The sequence below is a fragment of the Plutella xylostella genome, chromosome 2 (genome assembly GCF_932276165.1).
Source record: "Plutella xylostella chromosome 2, ilPluXylo3.1, whole genome shotgun sequence".
In the NCBI taxonomy this organism is placed as follows: Eukaryota; Metazoa; Arthropoda; class Insecta; order Lepidoptera; family Plutellidae; genus Plutella; species Plutella xylostella.
The window spans coordinates 4,325,903-4,338,281 of record NC_063982.1 but is presented as its reverse complement, the minus strand read 5'-3'; the positions used below and the strand labels follow the sequence as shown (position 1 = coordinate 4,338,281).

General features: G+C 38.8%; 2 protein-coding genes across 2 annotated transcripts; both read left to right on the top strand.

Annotated features, from left to right (window-relative positions):
• Positions 1 to 910: 910 nt before the first annotated feature.
• On the top strand, positions 911 to 2,532 carry LOC105394841. Its single transcript, XM_011566761.3, has 3 exons — positions 911 to 1,177; positions 1,972 to 2,035; positions 2,348 to 2,532. Exons 1-3 carry the CDS (start codon positions 965 to 967, stop codon positions 2,422 to 2,424), a joined length of 354 nt encoding a protein of 117 aa, XP_011565063.3. The 5' UTR covers positions 911 to 964; the 3' UTR covers positions 2,425 to 2,532.
• Positions 2,533 to 2,725: 193 nt separating this feature from the next.
• On the top strand, positions 2,726 to 11,517 carry LOC105394840 (NADH dehydrogenase [ubiquinone] 1 alpha subcomplex subunit 8). The gene is made up of 4 exons (XM_011566760.3): positions 2,726 to 2,962; positions 3,947 to 4,122; positions 5,148 to 5,255; positions 11,394 to 11,517. Exons 1-4 carry the CDS (start codon positions 2,834 to 2,836, stop codon positions 11,509 to 11,511), a joined length of 531 nt encoding a protein of 176 aa, XP_011565062.2. The 5' UTR covers positions 2,726 to 2,833; the 3' UTR covers positions 11,512 to 11,517.
• The last annotated feature ends 862 nt before the right edge of the window (positions 11,518 to 12,379 follow it).

Below are 12,379 nucleotides of genomic sequence, written 5' to 3'. Positions count from 1 at the left end.
ACTTTAATTTATTTGTATTTAAATCATGGTCAGAAGATTGTTCGTTCGTCAGAAGTTATTTCAAGCCACCGAACGGGTTTCGTTGACCTTTGCTGCTATCTGCCCTGTATTATGTATGATAAATATCCATCGTTGGGCGTTCGTTGGGCCGGTCTGTACGCAGCTTAATATACAGGGTGAGATTTAATAAGTGAACTTCCTAAAGACAGATAGACTGTGTAAATATCATTATGAGAACTGAAGGGGATGACTCGTGGATGTGAAGGAAACCGCGTGTTGGTAATACTGGATACTAGTTTATTGTTGCTTGTACAGCGAGGTCCCGTGGAAAGAGGCCGAGACTCCGCCTGTAGCGGCTTATATGCTACCACCACCCCCGACACTGCGCCATCTAGCAGGATGTATAGGAACTTAATAGTGTAGTAATGCTTAATAATCGATCTATGCAAGTAGCCTGCGAGATAACGCTGTGTTTACATAGGAAACTAAGTAGTTAAACCTTCTAATTTATAGATGGCGCTAATATATTGTTAACACAGTTAACAAGAACAACTCTTTAAATCTCGAAAACAAAACAGGTGTTCTTTACTATGTAAATGTAAAGCTACCAACTCAACCAAAGTACCTACCTATAATGGGACAGCTATAATTTTTGGAGAGTGAATAATAATCCTAGAAGGTCTACTACTCTCATGAGCACACCCACATTGAATAAAGTTGGATAAACTAAATTCAGTAGGTACCTGCATGTCACGTCATGATTTAGATAAGATTAAAATCAACAGACAGATCTTCCATTACCGCCTAAACTGCACTACCAACTACCACTCCTGAATAATGCTGGTATCTAATGAATTTACATTTCCAAATAAAATGCGAAGCAAACGTAGAATTTTCAACAGTCACAGAAGAGTGTTCAAAACGCACCGTAGCAAAAAGCGGGAAAGTTTTTTTTTTTTTAATAATGGCTATGAAAATAAGTTTTGCGTTTGCGGCTTTATGCCTGGTTGGTGTTGTGTTTGAAACCGAAGCGTCTTTTATAAAAGGGGGTAAGAATGTACCAAGGGTTGGTAGGAGCAATGAGGCAGACGGGCCATTTGATCACTCGATGGGCTACGTCATCAAGACTATCCCCAGTAAGAATATACCACGGATGGGTAGGCGGAATTATGATTCGGTAAGTTTCCTGTTTTAAACTAGTACCTAACCTACATAATTATATTATTTTAAATAATTATGCAGAATGCCTGGTTCTTTCTACCATGCCCTTTCATATTAAAAATACCTACTTACAACTATAGACAATTCGCATTCATTTCACTGGGGAAAGGATTAGCCAATCTTTCGATTGCCCAGGGTGCACCGCGAGGAGGTTCCTTTCATGCACCTTCCCGCCTTAAGAGCCGCAAAGCGTTTCTAAAATAATAGTGAGGTGTCCTTAACGGATGAAAACCCACAAAACGCAAGGCTAAGGCTCTGGGAGGGAAAGCAGCCCCAGGATCCTTTCCTACCTCTTGAGGAAAAACTTGCTCCCGGTAACAGTCTTCCCTGGCACATCTGGAAGACTCTAAATCGGTTGCGAGCAGAGGTAGGCTGCTGCAAGGACAATCTCTGTAAGTGGGGCTATACCGTTGGTACCAACCTATGCGACTGTGGTACCGCCCCCCAGACTATGGAGCATTTACTCTCCTGTCCCCTGTGCCCTTCCACCTGCACACGGGAAGACTTACTCCAGGCCAACCAGAATGCTATCAAAGTTGCTTCTTTTTCGTCTGGACAAATATAAAAAATCGCATTTCACTGACACGAAAGAAGAAGAAGAACCATAGACAATGAAGTCAAAGGCAAACTTTACTAACTTTGTCTATGCTAGGTACTTGATGATGATGATGATGATACTAGGTACTTACCACTTTAGCAAAACCTTGAACTTGGATGAGGGTATTTTATACAAAACACGTTTTTTTGCAGGAAAATCGGTATGACATTCCAAAATTATTCGAAATGCCTGTGGAGACTGCTGAATTTTACGAAGGTCAGTTGAATGTACAGTGCGACAAACTTATCTGTTCCGGTGAGAGCAAACTAAATTGATCCATATCTCATTATTTACTAATGAATTATATATTCATATAGATTAGATGGGTTTATTGTAACCACAAGAGCGATTAACACTACTGGCAAACTTAAAATCTTATAGAATTAAGAAATATTACACATTTACGTGAGCTGTCACCGGAACAGATAAGTTTGTGGCACTGTACTTATAGATATAAAATTATTTGCTCTTTATGGATAACTCAGACTTAGAAAATAAATCATCTTATTTAACATCATTTGTCCACAGGTGAGGGCATATCGCCTTTGAACCAAGAAGAACTAGCCGCTTATTATGAAAATCAGATTGAAAATATGAAGAAATAACTTATTTAAGTTTTTATTTCTTTACATTGATATTATTTTGTATTTTTCTTTGATTATCAACGTATTAATTATTGCATAAATAAAGGAAATACCTTACTTTCAAACATATATTTATTCGTTATTAATAAATCTGCGTTAAATGAAATTGCATAGTTGTCAGTGTAATAACTGTCACTGTCAAATATGTCACGGAATCATTCCTACCCGACCAAATTAAAAAGGCTTGTGCTGTCTCTTTTCAACTAATAACAAACTTCTATGTTCTATTGCATTTTAACTTAGAAACCCGATTTTTCCAATTTTACACCTTTACACGCAGGTAAATTTCTTCCACGAAAAAGTGGAAGAAAAATAGTTTAAATTTACAAAATCTTTAGTAATTCCTGGTGTAAATTATCTGTAAACGACAATGGTGCTGACGGCCGCGGTCCATTTGCCCGAAGAGTCCGAATTGACCGTTCAGGAGGTCAATTTGTCCGCTGCTACTTTGAGAGCTGGCTCGTTCCATTTGGGAAAGTACTGTGAACAGGCCAACAATGTGAGTATTTTTGTTATTTACCCTTTAAATACGCAGGATAATGCTTAATTACGGTGTAATTTTGTTATAGTCAAATTGTATTGTGATGGTTTTTGATTGCATAATAATCCGTTCGAGGTTATGTTTTTGTTGATATATTTCAAGAACTATCTGATGATGATGAAGACAAGGTGAAAGCTAAGATAGTCTAAATACATCGAAGTGTCTAAATATTATTCTTTGGATTTAATTGGATCACAAACATTAGTGTTTAGAGCATAATTATTAAATTATTAGTGTATTTTTCATTTTGATCGAAGTAACACATACAGAGGATACTTATACCTTATATACCTTACCATACCTTATATAAGATACCTTACCATATTGTACCATTGCCTTACTATAACATTGTTGAGTAGTAGACCCTCTGAACACAATTTCCATACTACCTTTGCTTAATATGCTTAATATCCCATACCATCTCCCGAGACATCCCATTAAAAAACTATTTTGTGGCCCTCACTCTCGCACAAACCTAGGAACCCATTCTCCAATTAATAGGATATGTGACCTATATAACATATACAACCATAAACTAAACCTTGACATCTTTCATGACTCCTTCAGTTCGTTTAAGAAAAAAATATGTCAGAATTAGAATATTTGCCTTGTTATTTCTGATAATATTTGCCTTGTTAGTTTTGACACACTAAATTTTAACATTGTTATTTTCTGTTCAAGTTTTAATATTGTTATAATATGATATTATGATTAGATAAATTAGTTTTAAGTCACTGTTGTCGTTAAGATAGTATTATTTGATAATGCCGTGATCGCCTATAATGGTTTTCACAACGAAATTTCTATTATGTTACATTTTCTGTTAAGTATGTCTGTTGTGTTAACTGCTGGAGATCCTTATGTTAATAAATAAATAAATAAATATTACACATCTTTAAATCAAATAACCACAAAATCTTAACAAAACAACTCATTTCCCAGGAATTCATGCTCTGCCGCATCGAGGAGAACGACCCTCGCAAGTGCATCAACGAGGGCAAGGCGGTCACGGCATGCACGCTCAACTTCTTCCGCAAGGTGAAGTCGGCCTGCCTGAACGAGTTCAACCAGTACGCCAACTGCGTCGACAAGAGCTCCGGGGATTATGCACTGCAGCAGTGAGTAAACATATAAATATCTTTATTGAAACAAAAACACATATAGGTTTCACTAGGGTGACCTGTGTGTCAGGCAGGAACCAGTTATTTTGAGATACATTTATTACACAATTTACAGAGAGTAGATGTACAGTCAGGTGGACTTAATGCTAAAAGCACTCTCTAATCTCTACCAGTGAACCTGCAGGGGGCTGCCAGCTATAAAACTCAGTATTATATTTCGTATATCAATGATAAAACTACTAAATAAAAAGAAAGGCCTATAAGGGAGGTCTATACCCTGCAGTGGATTGACATAGACATGATGTTAACATGGTATAATGTTCAATTTCACATGTACCTATAATGTATTTTTTCTTACTTGTCGTAGACTTTGAGCAATCTTGGAGTGTCTTTTTATTTGAATTAATTTAAAAACTAAGTTATAAAATAAAACATAATAACAAATGAAATACTAACAAGCAAAAATGATTGATTCGTAATTCATTTATTTTGGCTGTAGTTTATTCGTTTAATTAAATTAAATTCATTTACTTATTTCAGATAACTTGATACATATTCAGTACATGTCATAAAATTCAATAAAAACAATACATTAACAATGAGCACAAGAATTAACATACAATTTATGTTTAATAGTATTTTAATTAAAAAGACACACAAAGATTGTTTTGTTTACCTTTTTCGCCAAATAAGAATGAATACAGATAAATATCTAGCAGGGGATGGGTGGGCCACCCAGTATCACAAGTATAGCACCTATCACAGGAGCTCTTGTCACTTGTTAAAGTTTAATGTGTGTGCATGGAAGTAGAAAAAATCTTTTTTTCTACTTCCATGTGTGTGTGTTTGGAATTTTGAACAAAACAAATTTGAGTTTATTCATGAAATAAATTACGTAATTATTATAACTATAAAAAAATATAAATAATTAACACTAAACTAGACAGACAATGCTGACCATTTGAGTTTTGAATTTTTTTGATGATTAATTTCAATGTCATTTTCTTCTCCAATCTCCCCAGTTGCCGCAACACCCAAGCAGTGTACGACAAGTGTATGCTGGAGAAGCTGCAGCTGCCGCGCCCCGACTTCGGGTACTTCTGCGAGGCTCGCGTGCACGACACTAAGAGGTACTTAATATACATATATACATACATTGTTTATTTACAAAAGGGCTCCGACTCAGCATAATGCTATGACAAGTGCAAGCCCCGAATTCGTCTACTTCTGCGAGGCTCGCGTGCACGACACTAAGAGGTATGTACAGTGGTCTACGAAGAATCCTGACCCCTCACTAGTGAAGATACTCTAAGGGCCTGTGGTCTATTATGCACTTCCAGATGTGATGGCTGGATAATGGAAGTGGATAAAAGACCTGTCCTGTATTGGCGGCGGGATAAAAGACACGCTGTCACTCTCTGTAATTATGTTGTAGATAGCGCCATAACACTCTATCCTCGGCCTTCCTCATCCATCCGCTAGAGGTATCCACTCGAGAACTCGTTTACCCCAACCGTCATGTATGGCTACGCTACTAAACGCCGCCACTGGCATTCTATTCTATTCTATTCTATTCTCTGTGGGGGTAACAGTACCTGCACCTGGCTCTCTCGAATGGAACCTTTGTGCATATCCCCAAGGTCTAAACTGCCTTCCTGAGCTTGGACCATTTTCCCACCACGCTGGTCCACTGCAGGTTGGTGGGTTCACATATCTAGATGTGCTAAAACGGGAATATGCCACTGGCTATTTCCGTTCATTTTTCTCGTGGCGGCGTTTGCGGCTGTGGCTGGTGGCCCGTGTGCGGCGACCTTCAGTGTTCGGCGTATGTGGCCGGCTGACCCTCTCGGTCATTCCCATAGAAGTAAATAAAGGGTTGATAGGACATCGTCAATAAAGTCGCCAGGAGCTGCTGGGCAATGACGTGGAGGTCAGCAACCTCCCGGAGGAGAACGGGGAGAATGCCACCCATATGATCATGGCGGTGGCGACCAAGCTGGGCGTCACGCTCCGGGAGAGCGACATCGTCAGCGCGGAGCGTGTGGGAGCAAGGCGCCGGGTGCCGGGCGAGGGGGGGGACGCGGGCGCGGGGGCGGCGGGCCGGCCGCGGCCGCTGGTGGTGCGCTTCACGCGGCGCGCCGTCAAGGACGAGCTCACGGCCGCGGCCCGCGTGCGCCGCGGGGCCACCTCGGCCGACCTCAGCCAGTCCTCAGCGCCGCGCCCCTTCTACGTCAACGAGAGGTTGACCAAGTACAACCGCCAATTGTACTACCAAACGCGGGAGGTCGGGCGACGTCTGTCCTGGAGGTTTCTCTGGACCAAGAAGGGACGCATATACGCCCGCCAGGGACAGGACACACCTCGACACTGGATACGGTCAGCTGATGACATTAGTCGTGTATTTGGAGTCGCGTCTTAAACCGCTCGTTGATCATGATAGCTGCCCCACACATTACTATAAAAATTTGACCCTAACCACCTCAGTATTATACTTTTTAATGATACTTTTTTGCCTGTTTGTGTCTTTGTTATGTGTTATTTGTATTACGTGCTTACTTTGTTTTGTACAGTATGTGAATCATGTATCTTGTTGTTGTACCACTTGTACCCCAGTCACTGCTCTGATTGTGTTGCTGCCCAGAGGTCAAACTGTTCCCCAGTTCCCTAATATCTTTGTACAATATTATCCTGTTTGTTTGATGTTTAAAATTTCGCTATATAAAACGCTAATTACCATGCCCACGCTCGAACGCAAAGTTACAACATATTATTATTATAACAGTCACCGCGCACACATCTTACATATTTCAAACTTATCCTATATATACATTATATTATATATTATACAAACTATCTACACTTCTATATGTACAGAATGACCGGTAAAAGCAAGTCATTATTAGTTGGACTTTTTAACGCGGGATCATTGGGCACAGGGCATGATGAACTCATAGCCACTGTACTGCGCTATGATGTCGACATTATGGCCATCAACGAAACCTGGCTCAGGGAGGGGGAGATAGACCGCGCGCCGGTCATACCCGGCTACAAACTGCGCCACACGCCGAGACCCCCAGGTAAGCGCATGCGAGGCGGAGGCGTAGGTATGTATGTGAAAACGGGTCTTAAGGTAAGATTTCGCACACATCCCGCCGCGGCCGGCGTCGAACAAATGTGGTTAAGTTGTACCGTAAACACAATTAAACTACTTATCGGAACTGCCTACAGACCGCCGTGGCAAGACTGTAGTACTTTCTTTGATGCGCTAACGGATAGCATAACAGCTTTCACTAATTATGACCAGATCATTGTGCTGGGAGACTTTAACATTAATCTTTTACCTAATAGTACTGACTACAAAAGGCGTCATTTTGATGATTTTGCTCATACTGTTGATTTAAAACAGTACGTAACCGAACCTACGCATTTCACCACCAGCAGCGAAACCTTAATAGATGTCGTGTGCTCTGACTCGGAAATTAAAAGTTTAAATGTCGACTACATACCTACCCTAGGAAAGCATGCCTTTATTACGGTAGAACTGAATATAAAAAAACCTAAACCTTTGCCCCGATGGATTACTTACCGGCCATTAAAAAATATTATTTTGGAACAATTTAACTCTGACCTAAATTTAATTAATTGGGAACATATTAAAAGTTTGGATGATGTCAATCAAATGGTAATTACATTCACGGATTATATTATAAAATTATTTGATCTACATGCTCCCGAGCGCACTGTCCGTGTGAAGGCCGCCGACTACCCGTGGATCACTGATAACGTGAAGTACATGATGAGTTTGAGAGATGCAGCCCATAAACGGTTCCGTATCACTAACTCCGCTTCAGATAACAATTACTATAAGGACCTGAAACATTTGGTAAATGCAGCTTTACACAATGAAAAGCGAGCATATTTTCAGTCCAACATAAACAACAATATTAAAAACTCGGCGAAATTATGGCAGAATCTTAAGAATACTGTTCTCCGTAAGCACAAAAATGACTGCCTACCTGATAGTTTTAGTGATCCAGACATGATTAATAAGCACTTTCTTGACATTCCAGGTAGTAATAACATTAATTTATCAGATATAATTTATTATGAATCTCACAGACATGGCACATACAAATTTAATATTTCACCTATCGACGAGCTAATGGTTGGCAAAATTATTAACAATTTTAAATCTAATGCACTCGGGTGCGATGGCATATCATTGGATATGATTATGCTGACGCTACCGCGAACCTTGGATATTATCACTTTTATAATTAACTTCTCTATTAAAACTTCTACATTCCCAGATCCGTGGAAAATTGCATTGGTTAGTCCTATACCCAAAATACCTACTCCGAGTCAATACAAGGACCTACGTCCGATAAGTTTGCTGTCATGTATGTCAAAGATTCTCGAAAAGGCTGTGTATAACCAAATGTCGCACTACCTGGAGGTTAATGGTATTCTGCCTGATGTACAGTCCGGCTTTCGTCGAGGCCGCAGCACCTCTACTGCCCTAATAGACGTGGTAGATAATATACTGGCCTCCGCAGACAAGGGTATGTCCACCATTCTCACTTTGTTGGATTTTTCCCGAGCTTTTGACACTATCAATGTTCCGCTGCTGATCGCAAAGTTGACATACTATGGTTTTGATGCTAATACGGTCAAATGGTTTTACAGCTATCTAGATCAACGCTCACAAATAGTTAAGCTGAGGAAATATGATGGCAATACAGTTACTTCTGCTGAGTATCCAGTATCTAGAGGAGTCCCACAAGGATCGACTTTAGGACCACTATTATTTATTCTTTATGCTAGCGATATCACCAACGAGATTTTAAATTGCAAATACCATATCTATGCTGATGACCTGCAATTATATATATCAGGATCCCCAACTGACGTTAGAAATACTTGTGATCTCATAAACCAGGACTTAGACCGTATTGCAACTTGGTCTGACAAAAATTTTCTTAAGCTAAACCCTGATAAGTCCAAGTTTGTTGTAGTCGGCACAAGGAAACAGGTACTAACTACTAATATCAATAACCCCAACATAAAACTGGCAGGAGTGGATATTGAACAGGTTAGCGAAGCTCGTAACCTAGGCCTAACATTTGACAATTATTTGAGGTTTGAAAAACACGCAATCGAAATGGTCAAAAACTGCTTCTTCAGACTCAAGACACTATATAAAATTAGACGGTACATTAATGTTGATATAAGAATACAGCTATGTGAGTCACTTGTTCTGTCCAAACTAAATTATGCTGATACTGTATATGGCCCATGTCTATTACGAAAAACTGAAAAGCTACTTCAAAGGGTACAAAACGCCTGCATCAGATTTTGTATGGATATTCCGCCCCGCTCCCATGTTACCCCATATCTCAACTCCTGCGGGCTACTGAAGGTAGCCGCCAGACAGCGGCTGCACCTTGCTGCGCTTCTGTTTGGTGTTATAAAGTATAAATCACCCCAGTACCTATACAACAAACTTGAATGGTCACGCGACTGTCATACAATTAATACTAGGGCGTCCACTTATCTTATGGTCACTCCGAAGCACAAAACCGCTTTGTTTCGCCACTCGTTCCGATACACAGCCAGCTTCATATGGAACACGCTGAGGCCACCCCTACGTGACCTGAAATCAATGTCCACGTTTAAATATCGGTATAAAATGATTCTACTAGAAGAACAAAGAAAAGGGCCATAGAAAGTCATACTTACTTCGTAGGTATTCACGTACAGCAAGGACTCGGTGTTCCTTGGTTGTGACACGGTTCCAGACTGCCTAGCTGCAAGCTGCACGCAGTAGATCATCACCAAACTTATCATCATAACATCTGGTGTTGCTGTTTTTTATTCCGGTTACTCTGCTGCTTAAATTGACCCTGAAAACACATATTATATTTATTAAATTCTATTTTATGTTGAGTATACACAATATTTTTTATAATATATTAATGTCCACTAATATAATTATGGTTCATACTGTTTTGATATCTATTTATATTTTACCCGTCGTCAACATGACTTATTAATTATTTACCTACTACTTATTTCTAATTTCTGTGTTCCTATTGTCTTTTATTGCACCACAGTAATAATATTATTATTCTCTTACCTTTTATTTTGGTCAACGCAGCCTTCATCACGTAATGAAATTAGCATTATGTATCACTTTAGGTACTTATACACTGGAGTATAATGATTGTTGCTAGCTGTTCGTGGGGTACTTCATTTGGTAGTATCCGGGCGTGGGTGCGCGGGCGCCGCCTCGTCCCGTTATCTACGCACGGCTGGCGGGATGACGCGGGCACACTGAACGGTTCGCGCCCGGATACTGAAAAATATTTTCACGCTGCAGGCTGTCGGTGCCGTTTCATAATGGCTACCCGCCACTGCTTATAAGTAAGTAGGCGGTACCATGATTGGCTGGCATTGTGTACCGGCTAATAGTACCTACCTACTACTATTGTGCACTTTTATTTACTTTTAGTTTATGTTTTTTATTTCTACTCATTCTACCCTTTCTAATATTTAATATTTATTACTTAATACATTTGATACAGATTGAACATATTACATTATATATACCTACCTACCTTACACAAACACTGTCTCACCCACTATTTATTTATTTCTTTCCACAATTATAACCTATGTAATTATTCATATCTTATCACATAACACAACTCATCATAATTAATATATATATACCAACTTCGCGTTCGTGACTGAGGTCAACACAAGGGCCAGCTGAAAACCAGCGCTGTGGCCTCACTGTCCATAGCATATGCTGAGCTGGTGCCGTTTTGACACTCTGGACAGCAACCTTTATTTGTTTTGTTTGTTCTGTATTAAGTATTCTCTTTATTTTGTTGTTGTTTCTTTTTCTTTCTTTTTTGTCTTATTATTCTGTCTCAGTGTGTCAAATAAATGTATCTTTCTTTCTTTCTTTCTTTCTAATAAAGAAATATTGCTTTTGGGGTGGGAATGAAGGAATTGATTACATTGATACAAGAATAATTTAAAAAAGAGATTGTTTTCAACTGAGGTTTCCGTAAAGTCTATAGTCTATGGGTCCGCGTCGTTCAATGCTCAACTATCTAGGGCCACTTGCAGAAACATATTAAATCTAGATTTAGTGTCAAATTTTATATGGACTGACGTTTCTTAAATCGAGATTTGACACTAAATCTAGATTTAATATGTTTGTGCAAGTGGGGCCTAATCTTTTACTAATTCTATTCCAGGCCCAAGCCCCTGCCCGAGCCCAAGGCGGTATACCCTGATGCCACTCCAGCCCTCCCTGAAGACTACGAAAAGAAGCCAGCCCGCTTTGGATCCCGTTTCTACTGGATGACGGAATAAACAAAAGAAATATTAATTTTATGAATCACACATACATCCAAAGAAATTTCGAGTCTGTTATTATTCTGAGCATCTGACAGTTTGGGTGCTAAAAATAAAAAAGAGCTAGCTGGCTGGCAATAATTTTGAGAGTGCATAACTTTTATTGGATGCATCTACATTCTACTGTCTTCACTGCACGGGTCTGTTATCAACATAGACAAATGTATCGCGATTCGCCATAAATACCTACTTAGTAAATGTGGCACAGTGATCTAGCTTTTGGTTACTGTTCAGGTTTCTTCTGTAAAAGGATTATGTGTGATTCATGTTTATAAAATACAAAGTTAAATATTAGTAAATTTGTAATGTTATTTTCAAATATTTATAAGTAATTGACAGCTTTTACAGTAAATTCCTTATTAATTTTAAGTGTAAATGAAGAAAAATCATGTTATATGCTCTATAAATTTAACTTTGTATCTTAACTCAGCTGTAAAAATAGAGAATGGTTAGAAAATATAAAAAAGAATATTAAATCAAAGGTTTTTTTATTTGCCTTTCTTTCAGAATAGCAACAAAACAAAGAGTATCAAAAATTTTAAGGTATAGGTACTTAACATTATTTTACTAACAGTTTTCTTATATTATAAGTATCATAATATTACTTACATATTAAGTTGGTACTTAAATCACAAAAACATTGAAAGGCCAAAAGCCTCTGTGGTAGTTAAAAAAAATGGTATAAAAAAATAACAATGGTTTTAAACCTTACTTATATATAAATATCTAACAATAGATGCCAAAAGCATCCAAAACACCAGTAGACTCATCAACAATTGAAAATGCATAATGATAATCATTAACTAAAGGACAATTCTCAGAGTAC

Coding starts and splice junctions, on each gene's coding strand:
- LOC105394841 (XM_011566761.3), top strand. CDS start 965: ATGGCTATGAAAATAAGTTTTGCGTTTGCGGCTTTATGCCTGGTTGGT. Junction 1,178..1,971: donor GTAGGCGGAATTATGATTCG/GTAAGTTTCCTG, acceptor GTTTTTTTGCAG/GAAAATCGGTATGACATTCC. Junction 2,036..2,347: donor GACTGCTGAATTTTACGAAG/GTCAGTTGAATG, acceptor ATTTGTCCACAG/GTGAGGGCATATCGCCTTTG.
- LOC105394840 (XM_011566760.3), top strand. CDS start 2,834: ATGGTGCTGACGGCCGCGGTCCATTTGCCCGAAGAGTCCGAATTGACC. Junction 2,963..3,946: donor ACTGTGAACAGGCCAACAAT/GTGAGTATTTTT, acceptor CTCATTTCCCAG/GAATTCATGCTCTGCCGCAT. Junction 4,123..5,147: donor GGGGATTATGCACTGCAGCA/GTGAGTAAACAT, acceptor CAATCTCCCCAG/TTGCCGCAACACCCAAGCAG.